The sequence below is a fragment of the Bos indicus x Bos taurus genome, chromosome 18, assembly GCF_003369695.1.
Source record: "Bos indicus x Bos taurus breed Angus x Brahman F1 hybrid chromosome 18, Bos_hybrid_MaternalHap_v2.0, whole genome shotgun sequence".
In the NCBI taxonomy this organism is placed as follows: domain Eukaryota; kingdom Metazoa; phylum Chordata; class Mammalia; order Artiodactyla; family Bovidae; genus Bos; species Bos indicus x Bos taurus.
This window is the reverse complement of record NC_040093.1, coordinates 31,081,098-31,108,415: the sequence shown is the minus strand read 5'-3', so window position 1 is coordinate 31,108,415 and position 27,318 is coordinate 31,081,098. Positions and strand designations below refer to the sequence as shown.

Genomic DNA, 27,318 nt, shown 5'->3' with positions numbered 1-27,318 from the left:
TATTGTTCTTTTTCCTCTTAACATGTGGAAATACTGGCTGAAAATTTGTTAGTTGCAAACTTTTCTTATATGTGCTACTGTATTTTATATTTATTAGCACTTTGATTTTCAAAACACATTTTCACCCTAAATTATAATTTTGTCATTGCAGGCAAGAAGACAACAAGACCCTAGTCCTGGTTCCAGTTTAGGTGGTGGTGATGACCTCAAACTTCGCTAATTGGTGGCACAAAAGATGTGACCCCATCTTTACACATTCATTGTTTCTAGTCTGCAGAAATAATTAATTAAAAGACCAGAAACTGTGATAACTGGAGGTACTACGGTTTATTTCTCAACCTTAGGCAGTAACAAGACATCACAAACTGCCATGGTTTTGCACTATAATACCTGCATTTCTAATTAAGTATGCATGTAGCCAGTAATAATTTGAAATTTTTTTCTATGCAAGCTTATCTTGTTGGCATTATTTTAGTGAGTTGAAACTATCCACTTGTAAAACTTTTTTTTTTCCTTCATTTTAATTTAAAAGTTCATGCCATTTTTAAAAAGTCAAGAAATTAAAATTTTTACCAGAGGGTTTTCCCCCCTCCTTATCAGTTGCTCTAGTTTTTTTTTTTTTTTTTTTTCAGTTTTAGATGTGTTGGTTATTCAGCTTCATTTTAGATAAACATTCTTGGCTTTTTGTTGTGTTTCCCGTTTCCTTCTGTGTTTTTATAGTTTATGGCATTTTAAAACTGCTGATGGTTTGCATTATTTACAAGCTAAAAACCTTGTAGCATAGAGCTGTCTGCCATGCCTTCTAACACAAAGTTTACAGTTGTTAAAGTTGCAGTATCCTTTTAAATGTTGATAATCAGCTCCTTTTCTTTCCTTTTTAAACATAAAAAAATTGTAATTGGAATTAACTCTAGTCTGCCCCAGATCATTTTAGATTCTCTTCTATAATCATGAGTTTGTATGGAGATATTCTCAATATCCTACTGAAATGCCTAAAGAAGTCACAGGCTGGCTTCTGTTTTATTCAGGGATTTTTTTTTTTTAAGTCAATCAGAAAAGGGATACTGGAGCTTCTTCATGTATGTAACAGCATATTAAACTGGAGACAGTGATGAATCAGCTACAAAGGTAATATTGTATTAAAATCATGTTTAAGATAGCTGCTTTTATGTGTATTTTATAATGCATGCTTTTGTAAAAACAATGCTGAGTGATGAAAAATTAGTCTTAGAAAATGTACATCTATGCAGAGGGTACATTTTCTTCCATTAATTATTCTGGAGAAAAAATTCACAGGTTATATATATATGGTATTTTCCAAAAGGACTATTAATAGAACCTTTTGAGATGAATTAGTATAAGAATATTTTTAAAATAGGCTCATTGTCAAATTGATTGCAGCTTTTTTTTTTTAATACAAACTGGAAAAAAACGTAAGTTATTTGGCACCTTCTTACAAATATTTTTCATGGTTACATTCATTTAATGTTACTACATTTCTGAAGTTTTGCAAAAATGTATTTTAATGGCATTATTATAAAGAGTTTGAAAAAACTGACATGGTCAATTCAGAAAATGAACTGAAGTCTGAATAAGGTTATTGGATTATATACACTTGACTGATGAGGGAGGTGTGACTTTCAATGTATATAGGTCTTATAATTCATAAACATATCCTGTATCTCAGAATAAAAGTATGTGTTATATATTTGAAGTCATGCATGGTAAGGAGTGTGTTTAAATCATTATAAACAATATGCATCATAAAAGACCATGCTGATCTTGTGTAACTAAGTACTATGAATGAATTGGTTGGATTTTGATATTGTGCAGCTCACATGTTTACACACTCAGTGCCCTAATTTCCCTTGAGGGAATCGCCTTTTAAATGGTCCTTCCAGTGCTGTTTTAAGGTTACTTTATCACAGAGCTCCTTGGTTTTTGACTCTGCACTTAAATTTTGTTTTTTTAAAAAACATGATGATGGCACATTTTTTCTATTGCTTCTAGCTAAGGGCTTTCAGTCCACCAGTAACTAAGATCAAACGTTATTAAATGTTCATGTTACCATCCTTCTGTAAATACGGGATTGTTCTTGTCATTTAGCATTGTACTGCTTCCATCTGTCTTAATGCTGGCATTAAGATCATGAGCCCTTTTTCTCCAGTAGTGCAGGCTTTCAAAACTTTTATTATTAAGTTATTGATGCAATTTGATATTTTTCCATAATCTGTATTTAAACAAAATTACATCATTGCATCATCTTTTCTAAATTCATCTCCATTAAAACTTGCCTTAAGCTACCAGATTGCTTTTGCCACCATTAGCCATATTGTGTGTTTGTACGTTTAATTTACTTTCACAATAAACTTCTGTGTAGTGAACTTCTGGGTCTTGGTTCTTCATTAACAATAATCCAGCAGTTTCTGTTCCAGTGTTCATTATGGCACAAAAATTGATTTTGTATCTGAACTGTTCTTGCATCCTATTTACCCTTAAAAAAAAAACCCAACAGTGGCATCTAGTGGTCATTTCTGTTAATTCCAAAGAAAACCTTTATGTCGGGGTCCAGCCCCAGCAGGATCCTAGGGTACCCTCAGGAAAGACAGCGTCGGCGAGAGAGAGATGACACGGGTCTTATAATGGATTTAAACCTGATAGTCCAGGGTCGAAGGATAAGAGAATAAAGGAGAAAGAATAAAAAGAAGAGAAAGAGGCTTGATCTTCTTTGATTAACACAGAAAGCCAATAAAGCTCCTGTGTTCCAAGGAGTCATCTTGAAAGAAGAACAGAGAGAGAAAAGGAGGGAAAAGGAAAAAAAGAATGACACGAGGAGACCAAGCTTCAGTGAGCGAGGCCCATAACTTTATTTTCAAAAGGAACTTTTGTACCTTGACTTGTACATAGAGGGAAATGAAAGATACAAAGTCATACAGAGTCAGCCCAAACATTACATCTGTTTTGTCTTTATCAAAACCAGGATTTTTTCTGCATACCTTTCCCATAAACAATGTTGTGTACAATATCTTCTGGCCTTGGAGGCCTGTGGACATTTTATGACCCTTTTTTGATAAAGGCTACTCAACCAGAAAACTTATTGTCCCTTGAAGTTATATTTCTAATCTATGTCAGCCTCAGCAAGTGCTAAAAAGAGTTACATTTTCATGGAGCAAAGGTGCAGTGAGTTACAGCAAAGAACCAATTAGGTCAAAGGTCTGATGTGGTTAATTTCAAGGCTGTTGCTTGTTTTTTTTACATTTCAACTATGTTAACTAATGCACTCCCAGGTACACAATGGATAAGGGATATGGGCACTTGGCAGCAAGCATTGGCTCAACAATGAAACCCTTTACCAGTATTATCTATTTTAATAATTTTTCATCCCTTAAAGGACTCTGTGCTCATTAGGACTTTTAGAATGTTCTGGCTTCCCATATGCCTTTCAAGGTTGGGGAGTTGTGAACAGTCATGTGTGTTAATTGCAAGAGTATGGATAAACCTGTCAGGCAAGCTAGAAAGCCATCGGAGGGGTTTGAATTGAAACACTATCATGTCCAGGAGACTTATTAATTAGAGCCCTAAGTTGACTTTTTCCAGAGAAAGGTGGTCGGGGATAGCCCCCTGTTAATGTCAGAAGAGTTGGTGAAAGGCACAAAATAGACAGACAGACTCTGGTTTTGGGGTATATGCTCGAGCAGATCCAGGGGGTCCCTTGAGGCCTGATCTGCCTTTGCCTGTCAGGTCTCTTCCACATGACCTTTGTCATGGGTGGGATCTCCTGTGGTGGCTCCCAGCACCTTTAATGTAGATAACAGAATACTAACTTCCCAATGTATATTATAGTTTTCAAAAAATCTGCCTTGATTTACCCAGCTGGTGAGATATGACTATAGAGTAGTCACATTGGAGGGAAGGAAGAATTCCAAAGTTACACATCCAAGTAACTGCCATCTTTCAAACTATTCATTTTAGGAATAAAAATTCAGTTTGACTGTGCTGGTGTCATATCAGACATTCTTAGGACTTTTCTTGGCATTTTCCTACACCAGAAAATTAAACCATTTACTTTAGAAGCATACCTTAAGCTTGATCATAAGAAAATAATTATTCACCACCAGACTTAACTGTAAATAAATACCTTTAATGCTGAATTGACATCATGAAGCAAAATCCCAAAGAGTTAGATTCATACTGTGAGAGTTAATTTCAAAAATTATTTTAGTTGTAGCATCACAATTTCAGTAATTACCTCTAGAAACAGGTATTTGGGGCTACCGGAAAAGAAATGCCTTACTTGATTTATGCCTCATTTGGCACTAGGGAGATTTTTCAAGCTATAAGAAGCCATTGTGTGAATTATCCATTGGTGCATAACACATTGCCCCAAAACTTAGCAGCTGACAATAAACACCATCTCAGTTCCTGTGGGTCGGAAATAGAGAAGCAGGTAGGTCCAGTGGTCTGATCCAAGGTCTCTCCTGAAGTCAGATTGTCATCCTGGGCTATGTAAGACAACTGTGGCTGAAAGATCCTCCCAAGCCCACTCGTGGTCATTGGATGAATGACCTTGCAGGCTGATGGGGTGTGGGGGATGGAGACCTCCTTCCTTGGCACATGGGTGTCTCTATCGGGCAGCTCATGACTTGGTAGCTGCCTTTCCCAGAGAGTGATCAAGGAAGCGTGCATGCCTAAGATGAAAGGCACATCTTAATAACCTCATTTGGGGCTGCCATACTCCATATGTTAAGTAACTGGGTCAGGCCCACACTGGAAGGGAGAAGTACTGAGCTTCATCTCGTGAAGGGTGGGGTGTCAGAGTCTGAACATGTTTTTAAAACCACCACAGTCATTTTGCCACATGAGTGTAAGTATTTACAAGACAACATTGGTGTTTTGATGTTGCAAACATTCTTTTAAAGTTTAAGACTGCAGTCATTTTGTGGGTGTATTTCAAGGCATGATTCTCTTGGATAGCATCAGTTCCCTTTCCTCCATCACCACCACATATATGGACACGGCATTTCAAAAATATTCAAGTAGAAAACTATAATTTGTAGAGTAGATCGTAGGTGAAAGTGGCAGTTTGGTTCGTTTAAATGTAAGATAACTCAAAAACAGTTACTGTGTTAGTTGATCCTCAACTTTTGGCTAGAATAATTTAAGCAACTTAAAGTCATTATTGGCCTTATTCAGGTTTTAGAAACATTGGGAAATATGAGAAGATAAGATACAGGCATAAATTTTTGGTTAGAGAAGATAATGTACATCCATGAGCGGTAGACGCTAAGCAAGTGTGGCTATCGAGCTTTTGAAATGTGGCTACTAAAACCGAGAAACTGAATTTACTTTCTAATTTAAAAACTGAAGCAATGTTAAATATTTTTCTGTTATAACTTTGGGGAGGACTACCTTTGAAAATCTTGTTTCCAGGTTGAAGTACACTGTAAAATACCAAATATCAAAAATCTAATACAAAAGAAATAAGGTTTAATTTACTATTTTGACTACATATTAAAATATACACTGTTATATTGGGTTAAATAAAAGTAACTTTATCTTTTTTCCTTTTTAATGTGGCCAGTAGAAAATTTTAAATTGCGTGTATTGGCTTATATCAACATTGTCAGTAGGCAAAGGACATCAGTTTATTTCAGTTCAGTTGCTCAGTCATGTCTGACTCTTCGCGACCCCATGAATCGCAGCACGCCAGACCTCCCTGTCCATCACCAACTCCCGGAGTTCACTCAAACTCAAGTTAATCGAGTCGGTGATGGCATCCAGCCATCTCATCCTCTGTCATCCCCTTCTCCTCCTGCCTCCAATCCCTCCCAGCATCAGGGTCTTTTCCAATGAGTCAACTCCTCCCATGAGGTGGCCAAAGTATTGGGAGTTTCAGCTTTAGCATCAGTCCTTCCAATGAACACCCAGGACTGATCTCCTTTAGAATGGACTGGTTGGATCTCCTTGCAGTCCAAGGGACTCTAAAGAGTCTTCAACACCACAGTTCAAAAGCATCAATTCTTCGGCGCTCAGCTTTCTTCACAGTCCCAACTCTCACATCCATTCATGACCACTGGAAAAACCATAGCCTTGACTAGACGGACCTTTGTTGGCAAAGTAGTCTCTGCTTTTGAATATGCTATCTAGGTTGGTCATAACTTTCCTTCCAAGGAGTAAGCGTCTTTTTAATTTCATGGCTGCAATCACCATCTGCAGTGCTTTTGGAGCCCCCAAAAATAAAGTCTGACACTGCTTCCACTGTTTCCCCATCTACTTCCCATGAAGTGATGGGACCAGATGCCATGATCTTAGTTTTCTGAAGGTTGAGCTTTAAGCCAACCTTATCACTCTCCTCTTTCACTTTCATCAAGAGGCTCTTTAGCTCCTCTTCACTTTCTGCCATAAGGGTGGTGTCATCTGCATATCTGAGGTTATTGATATTTCTCCCGGCAATCTTGATTCCAGCTTGTGCTTCTTTCATCGCAGCATTTCTCATCATGTACTCTGCATATAAGTTAAATAAGTAGGGTGACAATACCCTGTAAAGCAACTACAATTTTTTTTAAAAGGGAGCATCCTGTTAACACATATATATCTTAGTTAGCCACTTCTCTACTGATGGACTGGAGGGGTAAGCCTATCCTTTCTCCAGCGGATGTTCCCCACCCAGGAATTGAACAGGGGTCTCCTGCATTGCAGGTGGATTCTTTACCAACTTAGCTATCAGGGAAGCCTGGACGTCTTAATGACTCAGCTCTATTCTTCTGGCAGAGGATGTTGCAAATGGATAGCCTTCTCCATGTTTATTTTATTGTCAGTAGAAATGACCTCAAGTTTTGGTAGAATCTCCCATGTTACACTCCTACCAAACCAGTTTAAGAATTCAGCGTGTCACTCTGCTAAAAACATTCCTCCGGGGCAATATAATGGAAAGAATTTGAATTCTACTCCCTCGAACCAAAAGGCCTCCAGCCTCTCTGGGCCTCTTCCCCAACCCCACCCACTACCCCCTCGCCTGTAAAGTGAGATAGGACCAATCTTGCATCCCAGGGTGGTTGTGAGAATCCAGAGATTCCGTCCATGAAGGGTCAGCTCCAGAAGAAACCTGGTTGTCTTTCAGTATTAGAGTGCCCTAGGGCATTGGCCAGAAGCTCAGGCTGAACAGGCTGGAGGACACCCTACTCCCGACTCGTAAATGAGGAAACAGGCACAAAAAGCACCAGAGGTTTGACGAAAACCACATAGCGCTGGCGGCAAAGCCCGTGCTCCGGCAGTCTGAGCGGCTGCCAGCAGTCCGGATTGCAGCCCTCCGGCCTGTGCACAGCGGGAGGTCGGCTACTTAGCACCTCTCTAAGCTAGTTCGCTCCCCCAACTCCCCCACCCCCGTCCCACCGCAACACAAGTACTCAAACCCACTCCTCGCTTGCTTTGAGCTCGACCCAAGCCCCAGGGGCTGCAGGGAGAAGGAATCATTCCTGGACAACTAGAGGCAGCTGCGGGCAGCATCAGTCTCGGCCCCAACCGGGAGTGGCAGGGCGCTGGCGCGTCTTGAGCTTTGAGGCTCCACATCCTCCCTCCCCGCTGGGCCTCAGACGGTGCGCTCTCGGAACTCGCCTTTTGCGTTCAGTGACTGTGAGTGGGACGTACATGTAGACGGTAAACAGGTTCTGTATAGCCATATCACATGTATGTGTTGCGTGGTCACGCACCCTTTTGTGAAACGTGTTCACTGTGGTGTGCGGATGTCTGGGCGCACGGAGTGTGATGCTCCTCATTCCAACAGCTCCCGCACTTCCGGAAGGTACTCACAGGCCTTTGTGCTTTTGCGGGACTGTCGCAACCGCCTATCCGGAGTTTGCGCGGGAGTGACTCCGCCTTTGCTCCGCCCCCACGACTGAAACCCCGCCTTCGCCCCGCCTCCGCCACACTTTACGGCCTCGCACGCCACTTTTGCTGCAGACGCTCCTGGTGCTGCCGCTGCCCCAGACTGCTGCCGGTGAAGTGAGGTGAGGTGAGGTCAGGTGAGGTGTGGTGTGGGGCCAGTAGCGCTGGCGACAGGATAGAGGTGGAGAGCCGGGCCGGCGAGGGCCGGCGAGGGTGGTGAGTCACCTGCTGCTTTGTTTCTTAAGCTCCGGTCCCGTCTGCGCTGTCGCAGGGAGGCCGCCCCGGCCCGGCGAGCCGAACCAATGCTGGATCTGGAGGTGGTGCCCGAGCGCTCTCTGGGAAACGAGCAATGGGAATTCGCGCTTGGTGAGTGTGGGGTCTTCCCGCACGACCCTTCTCGCTGATCCTTACTTCTTTCCCTGCCCTTCCCACCTCTGGGCTCTGCCCCTTACTCCCCTGAGCCCGCGGCTCCTTGACTCTTCGGGACTCCAGTCACTAGATACCGGCCCCGACCTGACAGCCTGTCTCTCTGCCGGGCCTGACGCCCTTGCATTAGGCCTCGGCGGGGCCCCTCCCGGGGCAGTGCTACAATAATAATAACAATAACAATGGCTGACACGCCCCAAACATTTACCCAGGGCCTGACCCTGTTCCCCAGTGCATAATTATATCGGGTTGCCTCCGAGGAGGCCTGAGGGTCGCTAAGATTGTTATTTCTGTACCCGTTTTACAGACCAAAGAGCTAAGATGTGACTGACACCCTTAAATACCGCCCTAGTAGTTCATCTCCCTTTGCTTTTCTGGACCTTGTGTAGCCTCTCCGGAAGGAGAAACCTAGGCACCGTTCCCATCGTCACATACTGGGGAGCTGGTCAAGGGAACTGAGGAGAGTTTTTGTGTTTTAAAGCAACTTCTGACTAGCTTCCTTCTCGTTTTTAATGTGGTCGATGCGTGGTGTAATCCTAAACCCAGACTTTAGCGGAGAGAGTGAAAGGTTGAATGAAATAGGAGTTTGGGTAAAGTAACATTTGGTTTGTTAAAATGCAGGTTGGGCATTGTGGGATTTGGCCCATGTTTTCCCCTTTTCCTCAATGTCGCTACCTTTCTGTATACAAGTATTTGCATTCAGTAACCCCAGAGTGTGTTTACTTTTATGTTCCAGCACTGGGAAAAGGGGGTGGGGAGCCGGTGTTTGTGCTGTTTGTGCAGGCCTGAACTTTTGTCACACTAATTTGCGCTACTGGACTGAGTCAGCTGCTCCATTGGGCTATAGTTTATCCTTGAATCTGGAAGACTCCTGTCTATGGAGATAGGGTAGGTGACAAACTGCAGAACAAATTTGCTGGTAGGATTCTACTGGTGCTCAGTGTCTCTGAACTGAACAGCAAGCTGCCTCTGAGTTGTAGGAGCCAGTTTTATTGAGGATTTGCAGTCCCCTTCTCCCATAACTTGTATGAAACACTTCAGCTTCTTGTAAAGCACCAAGAACCTGATTGAGAGGCTAATGATATTATTGCCTCCAGGCCTATTTGTTTTGCTGATGCTGTTTGGCTTCTAGTTAGGAAAGAACCTCCCCTAAACACAGCTTCTCATCCCAGGACTTCACAGGGCAGAGTGAAAACTATGACTATAGGTTCAAACTGTGCTTGATGGTGTGACTAGGTTGTGTATCTACAACTATAGTCTCTGGGTCAAAAGTAGTGAGTATCATTTGAGATTTGCAAAAAATGAGGTGGGAGAGTAAGGTTGCTTCTATCAACTGTTGTTTTGATACTTTAACCCCTACTCCTAAGTTTGTCAGTTTCTAGGAATCAAGGATTTGGGTAGTTCTTTCAGGCTGTCTGAATACCAACCACAAATAGTGAAAAGAGCGTTTCTCTATGTTGGGCCTAGAACTGAACTTTGAGGGAAAGCTCATATAGGGAATAAGCCAGATGATCATCAGCCTTGATGATTCCTTTTTGGGTCTTGAAAGTCTGCACTTAGGGGGAATTCCTTGGTGATCTAGTTGTTAGGACTTGGCGTTTTCACTGCGATAGGCTGGAGTTCAGTCCCTGGTTGGGGAACTAAGAGGCTCCAAGCTGTGCAACATGGCCCAAAAAATCCACGTTTTTGTATTATGTCTGCCTGAGAGATGGTCATTTAACTTCCCTAAGCTTTTTATTAAAAAGTAATTTTCCCTCTTTCTCAGTCTTACCAGTCCTTACCACATTTAAGCTGAAATTTAGGCTGATAGGTAGGGATAGGCCTAAGAAGTGAATTTGTGCTTTAGAATTATATTCTTAGGCTAAAGTCACCACAACCCTGTGAGGTTACCTCTATTTTCCAGGTGAGGAACAGGCTCAGAAAGGTAGAAAGGATAAAAAGAAGCCTAGTAGGGATTTCTTGCTTCTCACTGCTCTGCCTTTCTGAGAATGGGCTCAACTTAGTCTCCAGGTTTCTTTTTAGCATCTGTGCAAATGCAGATTATCCAGTTCTTGCCTTCATCTGCCTGGCATCACAGTGAAGAGCTGCATCCAGCTTTTTGGCTGCCTTCCTGACCTTTGTACTGTTGGGAGATTAGGGAGCAACACAGAGATAAGAAAGCCTAGGCAGAGAGGAATCTTTTGCAGGTACCACCCTGGCTTGACCAATGGTGGAGTAAAGGCAGTGCAAACTTAAGTGTTTTCAGTGAGACTTACAGAATGTATTGGCGTGGAGACATAGCTCTAAATTTGTTTTTAAGTTAATCTTAAAAAATAGATAGCTAATGAAGACCTGCTGTATAGCAGAGGAAATTCTCAATATTCTGTAATTACCTATATGAGAAAAAGAATTTTTAAAAGAATGGCTATAGATAGATATATAGAGAGATACATATATAACTGATTCACTTTGCTGTATAGCAGAAACCACAACATTTTATATCAACTATACGCCAATAATTTTTTTTTTTTAACTCATCGTGAAGATGCCCAAGCTGGGTAAATTTAAAGAGTGAGTGAAAAAATAAATAAATAAATAAAGAGTGAGTGGACAGTAGCCTTCTCTGAGATCACCTTGTTCCAGAGAGACTAGTGGCTTACTCTGTTGAAGGCTCATTCTGTGGACTCTGCTTACAGTCATTGAAAATTGAGTAAGAAGAAGTAGGCATATGCCCTGAAGAACTTAGTCTAGTGGAGGGGAAGGATTACAGAAATAGTTCATTTTATTATTTAAAAAATAGTTTATTTTATGGAAGAGACTTGACCTGACCTGAGAATTCAGAGGAGGATTCCTATCAATCTCTAGAAGCCAGGAGCCAGTACTATTCCTGGAGCCAGTGAGCACCAGGAAGGCCCTGTCAGAAGTCTGCTGCCAGATTTCTCATCTACACTTCCATAGACATATATCTTCCAGTCAGTTTTTTTTTTTTTTTAAGTGGGAAGATAGATGGGGGTTGGGGGGGGGTGGTGGGAGCTGCAAGTAATTTGGTATTGTAATTAGAGCATGATGTACTAGTGGGAGATCAGTTCCCCAGATTCCTTGTTTTTTAGTTACCTTCCTGGGACACTATCAGAGAGACTCTGTTCAGTGGGGGAAAGGATGTCTATTAGTAGTGTGTTGTGGGCATGGGTTTAAGAAGAAAATTTGGAGAGATGGGTAAGGAAGAGGAATCTAGAGGTTTCTGGCTTGAGTGACTGTGTAGATGTTAGAGATACTGAGATCCAGAATACAGTGGAGAGGGTAGAATGAAAAGAAAATTTAAAAGTTGCTTTTTTATCTGTCATCTTTTTATTTGCCTTTGATTTATACAGAAAACAGATTAAGATGTGAGTCAGAAACTAGGTGGTTGGGTACACGAGGGATGAGCAGAAGGGAATATTATCTGATATCGAGACCTGGGGAAGTCAGAGGAGCAGCAGGAGAGAGATACTGATGGAGACAGGATGAGAATTCTCAGAGAGGGAGGGTGGTCACAAGGGCTAGAGGATCTGGGTATTATACCTCATTGCTTTGTTTCACTCATTCAGAGGTCAGCAGATACATAGGACCACTTACTGTGGTGTTGGGCACGATAATTGAGTGCTGAGGATACAGCTGTAAGACAGAGAGCTCTATATCAGCAAGGAGACATAAAGGTGAGACTTACAGATAAATAAATGGGATGGGAGGTTTGATTAGATAAGGCAGTCAGGGAAGTGAAGTGTGAGCCAAGACCTGAAGAGTGAGAAGAGCTAGCTATGGGAAGAACATTCCAGCAGAGTCCAGAGTTAATGCAAAAGCCTAAAGTGGAAAAGAGCTTGATGTGTGCTGGGAGGCTTGGTGAGAAGTGGAAGGAATGATGGAGGTAGACAAGGTCCAAAGTATTCAGGGCTCTTGGGTGAGGGCATATTGTTTGGGTTTTATCCCCCCTGTAATGGGAAACCAATGGAGGGTTATAAGCAGGCTAATAATGAGTAAGGTGTAGGATTTGTAGAGTTTAGAAGACGGACCATATAGTCCACACCCTTTGGGTGGTTAGGTAACTCTTCAAGCTAGAACAGTTCTCTGGTTTCTTTGCCATATACACAGTTGGTTCCTTTTAGAGGCCATTTGTAGCTTTCCTTTACTAGCAGCTGTGTGACAACTGGTCATCGGTGGCTGCTTTGTCTCCTCCAGGTGGGTTACTCCTGAATGACTCAGGACCCAAGATTCCAAGGCCAGGAATTTGATGTGGTTAGGTGTGAAAGAACTCTCCCACAAGAAACTGGTTTGTGCCATGTGGTCTTCTCTTTCTCAGCACCTGAGATTATCTCTCTTGCCCACATGGTTGTTTACCATTCCCCTGGGAGAGACAGCGTAGATGCTCCTCTATTTCTGGAATGCCAACGCTGAGGAATGAATGCATCAACTTGTTCATATTCTCAACGGACATTTAAGTCTCTACTATGTTCCAGGCCTTGTGCTGGGAAGGACCTTAAGGTCTGGTTTACTCCAACTTTCTTCAAACCGTAGAATGGGCCATTGAATAAAGGGAGGATTGAATTATCGTTTAAATGTAGATGGGCCACACATTTTTTAACCTACTACTTTCTCTGTGAGTTCTCTGCACATCTCTCCTCTAAACAGAGGTAAACTACCTTGAATGTGAGCCACTGTCCTGGCCCAAGGTCATGTGGTGGTCTCTCTTCCTTTCTCTTATTACCTAGCCCATAATCCTTCAGTCTCACTAAATAAATGTTTATTCAACAGCCACTATGTGGGTCCCCAGTGCTGGAGATCCAAAGAGTGGTGAATAACAGCGAATAACACAGACACTGTCCTTGCACTCATGAAACTTTGTTTTTGGATCATTTCTGCGAGTTTCTTCTTGTTTGGACCATAATGCACTCTGTGAAAACATACTTTTACTGTTCCCCATGAGTCCCTGAGCTTCCCTGGTGGCTCAGATGGTAAAGAATCCACCTGCAGCGGGGGAGACCTGTGTTCGATCCCTGGGTTGGGAAGATCCCCTGGAGGAGGGCATGGCAACCCACTTCAGTATTCTTGCCTAGAGCATCCCATGGACAGAGACGCCTGGTGGGCTGTGGTCCATGGGGTCACAAAGAGTTGGACACAGCTGAGCAACTAAGTACACATGAGTCCCTGGAATCTTTGAGGTGTCATTGGAATTTCAATTTCTTAAACTGGGGCAGGGAGGCATATATACATTTGTTTATAATGGGCCATAAGTTAAAAAATCAAATGTTAAGATTTAGAGGATGTTTGTGGGTTGATAAGTGAGAATCCAGTGAAATTCTTGGTAAAATAAGGTGATTCTGGTAGACGTATGATTCCTCACTTTATAAATGAGCGCTTACAAATCATCTGCTCCTGGTGACTCAATGAGGAGACAAATATCAGAAAGGAAAAGAGGAAGGATTTGCCTAGGTTATACGTAATCATGGCAGAGTGAGAATCAGAATCTTGGTGTCCAGAGTCATGTAGTCAGTGCATTTCTTTCTTTTTGGTTCCTACTGACTTGACTTTCTCCAACCCCTTTGCCTGCTTGGGGATCAGCATAGAAGTCCCAATTTCCAGGAAGTCTTTTTATTTACTCCTTCTCCTTATACAGTCCAGTTTTTCTATTAGTGCTTGCTGTTAACTTTATTCTCTAGGTCTTACTGGTTATTGGGCTTATTAAACTTTTATTTACTCAGTATGTCAGTAGACCTTAGTGGCTCCCATTCTCACCCTTGGCTTTACTGCAAGGACTAATGCCTAGTACACTGATAGATGTCAGTAAATGGATAGCCCAAGTAACCACACAGGTGTCCTTACTTTATTTCAGGAATGCCTTTGGCTCAGGCGGTGGCCATTCTTCAGAAGCACTGTCGCATCATAAAAAATGTTCAGGTTCTCTACAGTGAACAGGTAAGTAGTAACTGATTTGTTTACTGAAATAGCATCCCTAATCAGTGACTCACCTCTGGAGGTTAATGCTCTGGGAGATACTGACAGGCAGGGATTCCTAGGTCAATGTGTTTGAATGGGAGTGTCTTCAACACTTAGTCACTTACCAAGTACATTTTCTTTGATTCTGAAACATTTGTAGTTTTGATCATCTAGTGCTGCCAGAAGTTTAGATGAGCAGTAATAATCAAACTTGCTTTTTGATTATGTTTGACTTACCTGCAGGCCCTTAAAAGGGGGATTTTTTGGTGGGAGGTCACTTCAGGGATTGTCTGGTCTTCTAGGGTACTTCCCTTCCACTTTCATGTTTAAAGTAGTCTTTTCTGCTTTGTTGATTGCTTTGGTTTGCATTCAGGATTGTTGCAGTGCAGATTTCTAGCTAGCAGAACATCCCAGACTTGAAAAGAAGCAGGTATAGTTCACCCTTTTAATAAGAATGATCTGATAATATGAAAATTGCAAAACATTGGTTTCAAATTAATGGACATGTTTTATTCTTATTTCTTTTGTCTGACATATGGTAATCTTTATTAAATGTTGTGCCAAGAACTACCCTTATAGTATAATGTACATGCCTACAAAGACCTTTTCAGTTTCTAGAAAGAGTATATTTTAGGTTAGCACTGGTGCAGAACTTTCTGAATACCAGGATTTTTTAAATTGGGTTTTATAAGTAAAGTTGCAAACGTTTTTATAGACCTTTAGAAATAGGATTCTTCTTAACTCTCTAAAAATACCACTTCTTTGGAATCCATGGTTCTTCTAGGACACAGACGTTGTGCTGCCCTACGGAGCAGCCTTTGTGGTGCTCTGTGTGTCATAAACCTTGGGGGATAGTTTTGATCCTACACAGGCTACAAGATATTCTCAGTCCTTTTCTGAGACCTTTTAAGTACCCATTTGATGATTTTAGTTCCATTTGTTTCTATTAGTTTCTGATCCTAAAGCAAATGGCAGGTTATTTTTGACGTGAAGGTGACTGAGACTTCTATGTGGCTTCCACATTTGGCTTAGTGTCAGAGTTGAGTGTGTTACCTATACCCAAACATTACATTTTACAGTATTGTGCACCACTGACAGCCTAGTGAGGCCCATGTGAGAGGTCCTTCTGAGACAGAGGAGGCTTAATTTCCAAGCAAGTATTTGGAAATTCTTGTGCCAACCACAGGACTTGTGGGAGTGGGCAGAGGTTTGTGGAGCCACAGTGCCAAAGTGGTTTCTCTTTGAAGAAAAATGAAGAATGGTGACTTTTCCTCTTTTTTGCAATCAGATCATACCTAACCTAATCTGACTCTCAGCATTAGACCATGAGGGAATTACTCAATGACAAGTAGCAGCCATCAAAACAGGGATAATGGGTTTGCTGCTTGATTGTAGCCATTTGTACATTTAGTTCAATCAGATTTAGGCACCCAGGATTAGATACAGTTGAAAGTAGTCTTTAAACTTTTTAACCAATTTTTAAAATGAGGCTTATTTCTTATATCACTATCTTGTCTGTCATTCCAGTCTTTGGGTACAAATAGTTGTTCTGGCATTAATTAAGCTAATTTCCCCCAATGTCTTCTAAGCAGCTGGAACAACAGGGTTTTAAATCCAGACCTCGGTTCAGATCCATGCTTTCCCCATTTCTTGGTTGTACAGCTGTGACAAGTTAATAACCAGTCTGGTTCTCCAGATGGTTTCCTTATAATAGAATAATCTTTTTATGAGGATCAAGAGGAAGTGGCCTCTCAGAGCTCTGATATGGTGCTTCTTAAATGTGGATCCTTTCCTTGTTGCCCTCCTTCCCTTCTTTTCCCATTTGTCTCTTTGCTTCATCATTTGACCCCAGTAAACATTTCAGAAATATCTTGTTTCCAGCAGATCACAGCTTGGAAATTAAATGTGCATGTCAAGTAGATCCCATCTGAGAGGGAAGAGATGTTATCAAGTAACAGAGACAGCTTTATTGAACTGGAAGGACCTCCTTAAACACCACATAGCACATGTGATTTTGGTTCTGGAGATATAAAGTACTAATAAAACATTGATTGTGAGGATGATTTGCTTGCTTTTGAATACTGCTTAGTTATGTCCTAAATTGTAGCAATGCCAAGGGAAAAACGATCAGATCTTGGAAGTGTGTAAAGAAATTCAGATACTCCGAGCAAAGGTCTTTAAAGATGCTGAAATGTTGCTTCATCCTGTTTACCTCCGTGGAATAGCCCTCTTAGAAATAGAGGGAGGATAGTGACCTAGGGTGAGGTTCATTATTCCATTATCTTACTTGAGTCTTGTTGGTTTTAGAAAAACATTCATACAGACCGACTGGAAAATTACAACATTCTTTCTTCTGATGTTTGCCAGGCATGATGGAGCCACCTGGGCCTACTATCTTGTGAAGATTAGTGGGGTGGAGGGGAGTAGACAGTATAAACTAATCTCAGAAAGCTCTTTATAGAGAATTTTTCCAGTGAGGCCCACACCAGCAGGGGCACCTGGCCTTCTAGCCTATATCTCTATCTCTGACAGGCACCACCTTCAATCACTGGGCCTACCTTAAGAAGCTGTATAAAGAGAGAAACTTTTCTAAATCTTTTTGACAGCTATGTGCCAGTTTTAAGAAAGGACAGGGTTTTGAATGGTGGTGTTTTTCTTCTACTGCTGGGCAGCATGGTTCAGGGCAATAAAGAGTCTTCAGACTTTGAATTGATTGCTTTGCAGCAGAAACAGGCAGGTAGGACAGATTCTAGGAAAGAGTATTATATGCTGAGTGCTGTGCTTGGTGCTTTCTGGTCTACTGTCTCTGTCCTCGTTGACAACCCTGGAGGGGTAGGGATGACGGTATTCCCATGAAAAAACAGAAGTTTAGAGAAACACTTAAGGTCACCAGCTCACCAAGTCTCAGGGCCAGCTCTGTCCATTGCTCTGCTGCTGCTCCCCTCCCCCCAGGACTCAGAAGGGGCAAATAAAGAAATGACTCCTTAAATCTCAGATGGGGTTTTGCAGAAAGAGGCGCACGTGACATGGGATGGTGTGTGTTGGGCAGGGGGGGAATGAGAGTGTCATCTCATACATAATCAGATCACAAGGCACTTCTTTGTCCCAGAATATGATGCAAAAGAGTCAAAGAATAACATGTATTTCCTTTGAGTGGTACAAACAGCCTGGGAGTGAAGGGACATAAGTTCAGCTAACATGCACTGACCATTACTTGCTGAATTTGGATCCTTTTATAAGGCTTGTATTTCTCATCAATTACTCTGTAGTTTTGACAGCAGTAAATAAACCCATGCTAAAAATATAGACCCTGGACCTGTGAAAGAAAATGGCCTATATGCCCACATAATTTTGACTTTTCTCCCAGGTAATAACTCAAAGCCTGGAAAAGAGGCTCTTTTCAACCAATATTATGAAGCAACAGCTGCAGACTGGAAGTAGAGGACACTGAATTCACAAACCAACCTGTCAGCTGTCTACACTTAGATACTCCCTGTGCACTGCATTTATGTTGTAAGGTTTCAAATTCACCTGGTGCTGATGAGTATACTTAGTTGTTCAGAGTGTGTATTTATTTATTAGTTGTTCAGAGTGTGTATTTATTTATTATTTTGTTTTTTGTAGTCTCCTCTAAGCCATGACCTCATCCTTAACCTGACTCAGGACGGGATCAAACTACTGTTTGATGCTTTCAATCAGAGACTTAAGGTAACTATAAATAACAACTGAAGTTTCATGTCAGGCTGATTAATGTGTGCAGTTGTGGAATGTTTCTGAAACTCCTGAGTGGGAGTAAGCTTGTGGTTCAGAGACAGCCACAATATAGGAGACTGAAGCTGTGCCTGTCCTCCTAAAGAGAGAAGCTGGGGGTAGATTGGGATGGTTGGAAAAAGGCTGGGAGGAACTTCAGTTCTGGGCTCAGAGGTGAAGGGGAAAGAGTGTTGAAGATACAAAGAACATGCTGTAGGGAGCAGGCTTTTCTGTGTTGAATAGAAAAATGAGAGGAGGCAAATATTTGACATAGATTATCCTGAGTCTTTAAAATGGGGCCTAACTGCAGAATAGAACTGGAAGACTTTAGTCAGATTTTTGTATCTTATTGTTTTACTTCATTCTTGGGTCAAACAATTAAGACTTGGAAGATGAAAAATGGAACCATTCTTCCTAAAATACTGAGGGCTTGGATTTTAACACCACCAGCACTGAGTTGATTCTTAAATCCCTTTAAAGAAATCTAAACAAACAACTTGCTGGTACATCTTAATTGGCATTCAAGTACAGTTTACTAGCACCTATTTCAGACCAGGATGTTTTTAATGTACTATTTACAAATGCCTGGACATGATAGGTTAGTCACATGACATCCGACTCATGCCTCAGAGTCACAAGGTTGAATGTGGCTCTGGGCAGTGGCATGCCAGAGCTGTCGTCCTGCTTAGCTTATGGAGCTGCCTTTCTAGAAGGCTTGGGTACTTCCTACTTCTCACCATCTCATCTCAAGTGAGCTGCTGAGTTCAGAGAGCACGTGGAAAAATAACCTGTATATGGAATAAGAATTCTTCGTTTATGCTGCCTTTTCAAAAAGGAGAGTTTGATGTGAACACTCTTATCCCCACAGCACCCTTGCCTCTCTTTATAGGCTCAGTCAACCTGGCCTACTGACCAGAAGCCCCACACTGAGAAAGGGTAGAAGCTGGTCTTCAATGTGGCTTCATCACAGATTGGAGGAAATTAATCTGGAAGCACCTCTACAAAGAACCATTTGTCTTTAACTTGGTAAATCCACTGTAGGAAACTTAACCCAAAAAGATTAATGGGAAGGTAATATTGCCAGGTATTTATAGCAGGGCTTTTCATAGTAATGAAAAGCCAGAAGTAATCTAAATGGGCCTAAATCAAATCCCTTATGATTACACAGTGGAAGTGAGAAATAGATTTAAGGGACTAGATCTGATAGATAGAGTACCTGATGAACTATGGACAGAGGTTCATGACACTGTACAGGAGACAGGAATCAAGACCATCCCCATGGAAAAGAAATGCAAAAAAGCAAAATGGCTGTCTGAGGAGGCCTTACAAATACCTGTGAAAAGAAGGGAAGCAAAAATCAAGGGAGAAAAGGAAAGATATAAGCATCTGAATGCAGAGTTCCAAAGAATAGCAAGGAGCGATAAGAAAGCCTTCCTTAGTGATCAATGCAAAGAAATTGAGGGAAACAACAGAATGGGAAAGACTAGAGATCTCTTCAAGAAAATTAGAGATACCAAGGGAACATTTCATGCAAAAATGGGCTCGATAAAGGACAGAGATGGTAGGGACCTAACAGAAGCAGAAGATATTAAGAAGAGGTGGCAAGAATACACAGAAGAACTGTACAAAATAGAGCTTCGTGACCCAGATAATCACGATAGTGTGATCACTTACATAGAGCCAGACATCCTGGAATGTGAAGTCAAGTGGGCCTTAGAAAGCATCACTACAGACAAAGCTAGGGGAGGTGATAGAATTCAAGTTGAGCTATTTCAAATCCTGGAAGATGATACTGTGAAAGTGCTGCACTCAATATGCCAGCAAATTTGGAAAACTCAGCAGTGGCCACAGGACTGGAAAAGGTCAGTTTTCATTCCCATCCCAAAGAAAGGCAATGCCAAAGAATGCTCAAACTACTGCACAATTGCACTCATCTCACATGCTAGTAAAGTAATGCTCAAAATTCTCCAAGCCAGGCTTCAGTAATACGTGAACCGTGAACTTCCAGATGTTCAAGCTGGATTTAGAAAAGGCAGAGGAACCAGAGATCAAATTGCCAACATCCGCTGGATCGTGGAAAAAGCAAAAGAGTTCCAGAAAAACATCTATTTCTGCTTTACTGACTATGCCAAAGCCTTTGACTGTGTGGATCACAATAAACTGTGGAAAATTCTGAAAGCGATGGGAATACCAGACCACCTGCCCTGTCTCTTGAGAAACCTGTATGCAGGTCGGGAAGCAACAGTTAGAACTGGACATGGAACAACAGACTGGTTCCAAATAGGAAAAGGAGTACGTCAAGGCTGTATATTGTCACCCTGCTTATTTAACTTCTATGCAGAGTACATCATGAGAAACGCTGGGCTGGAGGAAGCACAAGCTGGAATCAAGATTGCCGGCAGAAATATCAATAACCTCAGATATGCAGATGACACCACCCTTACGGCAGAAAGTAAAGAGGAACTAAAGAGCCTCTTGATGAAAATGAGAGAGGAGAGTGAAAAGGTTGGCTTTAAGCTCAACATTCAGAAAACTAAGATCATGGCATCTGGTCCATCACTTCATGGGAAGTAGATGGGGAAACAGTGGAAGCAGTGTCAGACTTTATTTTTGGGGGCTCCAAAATCACTGCAGATGGTGATTGCAGCCATGAAATTAAAAGACGCTTACTCCTTGGAAGGAAAGTTATGACCAACCTACATAGCATATTCAAAAGCAGAGACATTACTTTGCCAACAAAGGTCCGTCTAGTCAAGGCTATGGTTTTTCCAGTGGTCCTGTATGGATGTGAGAGTTGGACTGTGAAGAAGGCTGAGCGCTGAAGAATTGATGCTTTTGAACTGTGGTGTTGGAGAAGACTCTTGAGAGTCCCTTGGACTGCAAGGAGATCCAACCAGTCCATTCTAAAGGATATCAGTCCTGGGTGTTCATTGGAAGGACTGATGCTAAAGCTGAAACTCCAATACTTTGGCCACCTCATGCGAAGAGTTGCCTCTTTGGAAAAGACTGATGCTGGGAGGGATCGGGGGCAGGAGGTGAAGGGGACGACAGAGGATGAGATGGCTGGATGTCATCAGTGACTCAATGGACGTGAGTTTGGGTGAACTCCGGGAGTTGGTGATGAACAGGGAGGCCTGGCATGCTGCGATTCATGGGGTCGCAAAGAGGCGGACACGACTGAGCGACTGAACTGAACTGAATCTAAATGGGCAACAGCGGAGGGTAGATAGGCAGCCTATGGCAGAATTTCAGCATGGTGAGGAAAATATATTTAGTGAGCACTTAGTACCTGTTCCCCTGGAGAAGGAAATGGCAACCTACTCCAGTACTCTTGCCTGGAGAATCCCATGGAGGGAGGAGCCAGGTAGGCTACAGTCCATGGGGTTACAAAGAGTTGGACACGACTGAGCAACTTCACTTTAGTACCTGTTAGTCACGTGGCTGAGTGCTTCCCATGCATTTCCTAATTTAATCCTAACAAGCCCATGAGTGGTATGGCTTACTTGTGAGACAACAGAGGGACAGAAGATAAGCAGTCTACCTGACACCAGGCTTTTAACTCTGTATTACTAGAGCATAACGACTGGCTGCTGGGAATAGAAATGGCTTAGGTTCTGTTGATGAATGTGGGAAATAAATGGGATAAAAGTGTGTGAGCATACTATGCAGAAATGCAAGGAATTCAAAGTACCCTTGAGTGGGAAAAGAGATAAGAGTAGAACCATCTCTCTGCCTTCTGTGAGTCCCTGTGAAGGGAGGGCTGGGGCCCTGCCTGAGAGTATGGAAACTGAGGAAGCAATCCCTCAGGTACCAAGTCTGACCTGACCAGTCTGCCTGCCCCACCATACAAGGGCTTCAGAAGTCGCCTCTCCGCACTGCTGTCCCTGCAGTTCCCCTATCCTCTCACTCCCTGACTGTGAGAGAGCCCTGTGGAATGAAGCTTCACAAGTCACAATTTGTACAGCCACCTGTCTTTTCCTTTCCTATCTTGTCTGCTGCCATAACTTCTCTGGAGAAATCAAGGTCTTTTCCAGCCCAGAGGGTAGAAAACCATGGCTTTCAGATTTCCCTAGCTATCTGTCCCTATGGTTCAGCAAGCATCTATAGGCGAAAATCTGCTTGTTGATTCTGGCAAGGGACCCAGAGTGCTGACCATCTTGGAGTCCTTCATGTCACTCGTGCCATAGTGTCACAGGAAGAATATTCTGGAGGCCCACCGGCTGAGTGATGGGCAGCCCTTGGGAGACCAATTGGTCAGCCATAGTGGTAGCAGTCAGAGGGGCAGAGTGCTACTCCTGCTGCACGAGCAGAGGTTCTGGCTGAGGGTCGGAGGCCTCTGGCAGCCTGGGACCCTGACCTCAGTAAAATGGCATACCCATTTAGCATAATATACTGCCATGCCCCAGCTTTCTGAAGATATTGTCATGAATCACAACTATTCCTCTACCCTTGCATGACCTCCCTCAGCACCTCTTTGCATGTTTTTGAGCTTCATATTACCGTTAGCTAGTTTCATCCCAGGCAGACTCCCTGACATGTGTTGTGTACCCTTTGGTGCAAACTAATGAGCCAGACCTCAAAGAGCCTAACTCGGTGGGACCAGTGAACGGCATATACTGGTAGCATAGGAAAGGGTAGATGGAAATGCTCCAACAGCCCAGCAGAGATGGTGATTCTTAGCAGCATGTAGGATCAGAATAGCTGCACCTTATAGTTAAGAAGAGCCCAGCTCGTAGTTTTCCAAGTTGGGGACAAGTCTGACCACAAGTGAACTGCCTGTTATGTCTCTGTTCCTGTGACAGTGCCAGGTGCCCCGTCACCCAGTGTCCACAGTCCTTCCCAGAATGAAGCCCTGGTTGTCAGGGCAAACAGAGTGAACCAGCTCTGCTTGTGCTTCTGCGGTGGGAGCCAAATCTCCCAGCTGGGGAAAGCAGATGGTTCGCCTATCCTCAGTCAGCTATGCTACTGGCTAGACATCTAGCCTTTGATGCCATGGACATCAAAGACTTCAGATGGGGATTACTTGGCATCACTAGTGGCTGGATGTTCAATGCCTTTTCCTTTGTCTCCTCCCTGAGTTCTTGGCATTTCATCAGCTGAACCCTTAGAAACTTCACAAGGGTCCTGAGGTTCTCCAGGTTGGACCAGATGCTCTTCATTAGGGATATAGCAATATTGTCACAGTGGACCTAGGCTAATAAAATGACTTGTTTTCTAATAAGATAGACCACCTCCCTCCACCCCCTCACCCCCGGTCTTTTTTTTTTGGTAAACCACAATATTTCGAAACTGTTTTTGAAAGTGACTTGATTTGGGTTTTTATAATACAACAAAGTATAGCATGAAAGAAAAGGGGCTCAATATTCCCCTTACAGGTTACAACTGTCACAAGCTGCTTGAATTTGTTTTTGTGGAGGGTTTTACTGTCCTGTCGCGTGGTATGTGCAGTCTTATGTATGACCCAGCTGTAGACTAGATACAAAAACTTGACCCAGAGTGTCCACGGACATCTGTTGAACCATCCTCTAGAGAGAGGGGGAAGATGAGTTTATGCCGTGTGTGGTATGGGTTTTTCTTCCAGATTTAAAAATAAAGACAGACAAAATGTGTAGTGCTTCAGGACAGTTTCAGCTAGTGATTATTTTTTTCCTCACTGCTCTATAAATGTCTTTTCTAATTAACCTTTTTCAACTGCAGAGTTCTAATAGATCTTAAACATTTGTTTTTTGTTTTTAGGTGATTGAAGTATATGACTTGACTAAAGTAAAGTTAAAATACTGGTAAGTTTTCTCCTGGTTTGTGTCCTAGGCTTGGCACACATGGGCTCATTTCTATCCTCAACAGTTCTGGGATTACAGCCGGTTGCCATGATTGCCTCAGGCAGCCTCCAAGTCCACTCCGTTTCCTGGGGAAGAGAAGGAAAGCTTATTCAGAACACACTGTGTATGAAGCACTTTCCATTTGGGTCAGTTTCCTTAATCCCGCCACAAAGCCGGACCTTAGTCTGTGACTGTCCCCAGGGTCATAGCTGCCGTTCCCTGCACAGCTTCTTTTGGCACCTTTTTACCTTTTCGTGACCAACAAAGGTGGGACCAACCAGATATAGCTGCCTCTGAGGCCTATGCTAGAGAATGCTGAAAGGATCACTATTTGTAAGGGGAGCGAGGTAGGGGGGCAAAATCTGCTTTTTAGAATGAAAATGGGAATAGCCTCTATGGTGCACAAATATTTCAGCCCCCATATGGTAAGTTGCTGTGCTGGCATCTAGAATATTCTGTTCAGTAAGCTTCGTTAACAAGCTTCCTTTTTTGAGGATATCAAAGGGATCAGTTCCTGGATTGTTTCAAGCAATATCTGCCGATAGAGAAGTGGATAAACCAGATGCATAATAGCACTGACCCCTACAAATTCTGGTTATCTCTTAGTCTTGATGGGGCGTTCCGTACCTCAAGGTCTGGCTTCTCTTTACCTTCTTAAGAGTCACTGGTGGGTAAGCGAGGGGTCAAGAGTCAGGCTGCCCTGGGTTTGAGTTATGACTTCATTTTATTACTCTGCAAAATTAGGCAAGTCACTTAACCTCTTTGAGCTTGTTTTTTCATCAGAGAAGTGAAAGCATACATCTGGCTGCTGAGTTAGGAAAACTAAATGAGATAATGCTGATAAAGCATATAGCGCAGTGCCTGGTTAAAAACAGAGGTGCTCTAGATGCTAACTGTTATATACAGACTAGATAAACAGCAAGGTCCTACTGTGTAGCATGGGAAACTATTTTCAATATCCTGTAATAAACCATAATGGAAAGAATGTGAAAAAGAATATATATATATATATAATTAAATCACTTTGCTGTATTGCAGAAATTAACACAATATTGTAAATTAACTATACTTAATAACATGTTTAAAATGAAGAGGTGTTCCATAAGTGATACTCATTTTTTTAAAAAATATTCTTAACCTTTAAGCATTCTCCTTAAAGTTAGAAATGACTTATCTTCGTGCTCATCATCTGAAATCATATGCTCCTCTTTGCTCCCAAGCCCACCCCCTCCCAGCTATTTTTCCTTTACTTGGGATCATTCCTCCCCATCCACTTACCCATTCACCCAGCTGATGAGTGCTGGTTCTTCTGCTTCTTAGGAAAACAAGCTGCCTTGCTTGGCTGTATCCTACATTTAAAATGTTCATCCCCCTTTTAAGAAAGTTCCTTTTCAAGACAAACTACTCATAGGCATTCTGAGAAAACACATTAACAATGTCTATTTCTATGACTATTCCTTATCCAAGTCCAAATGCCATGGGGCTAAGGCTGGATTTACTTCCTTCTGAACTGGGTCTGGTCACCATAGATGTCTTGGGAGGTCCTAGAGGGCTAATCCTCTGTATCAGCCTCAGGAGAATTGACTATTTCTGACCTCATTAATTGTCTCTTATTTAAAAGTTCTATAGTTAAACCTTTATTTTTGTATAATTATAAACTCAACTCCCATGTATTTTAAGAGTAACTCTTCCAGCCACCATCTCTAATGACCTGTGAGTGCATCCTACAAGCCTGGTATTAAAAAGCGTCTTTGTTTTTCAGTGGCGTGCATTTCAATTCTCAAGCCATAGCTCCCACCATTGAGCAGATTGACCAGTCTTTTGGTGCAACCCATCCTGGAGGTAAGCCCAGTCCATCTGATTCCTCTGGTCATCTGTGGCAGCCAATAGTAATAAATCTGGCAAGTGGTGCCATGCCAGCCCCAACCTCAAAGCTCCTATCAGATTTGGGGGCCGGTACTTGGGTGTGAAGGAAAGCTCTCTCCCATGGTTTTCAGCCAAGTAAGTCAGTTCAGAAATGAGACACAATGAAAGTGTTGCCAGTCACCACCAGTCATTATTCCCTGTCAGGCTGGTTTGTGTTCACAGCTTCGGATGCCATTCAACCTTGTCATTTTCTTCTCCCCACTTCCACAGTGTACAACTCTGCTGAGCAGCTCTTCCACCTCAACTTCAGAGGATTGTCTTTCTCTTTTCAGCTAGATTCCTGGACCGAGGCTCCCAAGTACGAGGTTAGCCTTTTTCTTTCCCTTATCTTTATTGCCCAGTGCCCCGGTGATAGGGGGCAGAAGACAGTACCATTGGAGGAGGCTGGATAGGTACCCTTCCTTTGGTTCCCTTAATCTCTGAGGTCTTCAGAGGCCACTTGGGGGTACAGTGGGTGAAGTTGACAGAACAAAGCCCAGGCTGGCATTCCCAGGAGGAGGGCGCTTCCAACTGAAGTGAGGTCGAGCTCGCTCTTCAGAGGGAAATCTATGTCGTGTGCTTTAAAACTCCAAATCACCACAGTTTTTCTCAGTGGCCTAGAATTTGAGAGAATTCATCCTTCGACAATGGCATCCTTAGTGTTATGAAATGATAGTTTTTTGTAAGTTTTATATTTTATTAAAGAAGGCATTTCTACATTTTCTCCCTGATGAAGGAAAGGAAAACTAAGTAAAATTAAAGGTGAACTTGCATGGTTTAGTGAATTTTTTGACTTGGAGACAGATCAGACTGTGCTTTGACCTGGCCAGTTCTTTTTTTTTAATACCTTGATAAATAAAATGAGCAAATTTCAAAGTTTCTCAGAAACCATTCCACACTGCAGATAACAATACCCAGTGAGAAAATGGATACAGAAAATGCGTACCAAATAAGGAAGTACCAGTAGTACAGTTGTGTCTGAAACTGAGATATTCCTCTTCTAAATTCCCTACTTTGGTGACTGGCCAGTTCTCGAAGACCATGAGTATTGGGAAAATGCCAGGGCCTGCAGTGTGCTTTTAGTAAAACATTTATCCTGTGTTTGCAGCCCAATTTTGCCCATGGTCTGGCTTCTCTTCAGATACCCCACGGAGCAACTGTGAAACGAATGTATATCTACAGTGGGAACAGCCTACAGGATACCAAGTATGTGTGGGGGAGCACAGGCTTCATGCTAAGGCCATGGGCTCCCTGGGAGGGAGGACAAAGTCTCTGCTCATTCTGTGCCTGCCCCCAGGGCGCCCGTGATGCCCCTGAGCTGTTTCCTGGGCAACGTGTATGCTGAGAGTGTGGATGTTCTCCGGGATGGAACTGGACCCTCAGGTTTACGACTCCGCCTCCTTGCCGCAGGTCAGTTCCTGGCTTTGGGGTGGTGGGTTCTCCATTATAGCCTTGTCGAGATGGTCTAAAATCCCACGTCCTTAGGGATAGTTGGTAGAAGACAAATGGTGCTGACGTTTATGGTTAGAAGTTTTAGTTTGTTTGTGAAGGAATAAGACATAGTTTTATTTTGAGCAGGTCTTAT

At 42.6% G+C, this 27,318-nt stretch overlaps 2 protein-coding genes across 6 annotated transcripts in view; both read left to right on the top strand.

Moving 5' to 3' along the window:
- The window catches only part of CBFB (core-binding factor subunit beta), a 48,624-nt gene extending 46,240 nt beyond the window's left edge, over positions 1 to 2,384 (top strand). For all 3 annotated transcript variants that reach the window (XM_027516341.1, XM_027516343.1, XM_027516344.1), the window contains one exon: positions 152 to 2,384. In XM_027516341.1, coding sequence (XP_027372142.1) covers positions 152 to 220 — 69 coding nt within the window. In that variant the 3' untranslated portion in view covers positions 221 to 2,384. The remainder of the gene's footprint in view (positions 1 to 151) is intronic.
- Positions 2,385 to 7,925: 5,541 nt separating this feature from the next.
- C18H16orf70 (chromosome 18 C16orf70 homolog) overlaps positions 7,926 to 27,318 on the top strand; it is a 29,480-nt gene continuing 10,087 nt past the window's right edge. Inside the window, exons 1-9 of one of the 3 annotated variants that reach the window (XM_027516331.1) lie at positions 7,926 to 8,006; positions 8,130 to 8,250; positions 14,156 to 14,238; positions 17,884 to 17,967; positions 23,746 to 23,789; positions 25,591 to 25,670; positions 25,965 to 26,059; positions 26,842 to 26,939; positions 27,031 to 27,143. In XM_027516331.1, the coding sequence (XP_027372132.1) occupies positions 8,187 to 8,250; positions 14,156 to 14,238; positions 17,884 to 17,967; positions 23,746 to 23,789; positions 25,591 to 25,670; positions 25,965 to 26,059; positions 26,842 to 26,939; positions 27,031 to 27,143 (661 nt within the window). In that variant the 5' untranslated portion in view covers positions 7,926 to 8,006; positions 8,130 to 8,186. Of the gene's footprint in view, positions 8,022 to 8,129; positions 8,251 to 14,155; positions 14,239 to 17,883; positions 17,968 to 23,745; positions 23,790 to 25,590; positions 25,671 to 25,964; positions 26,060 to 26,841; positions 26,940 to 27,030; positions 27,144 to 27,318 lie in introns of all 3 variants that reach the window. The other 2 variants (XM_027516332.1, XM_027516333.1) reach the window with 2 other exon arrangements.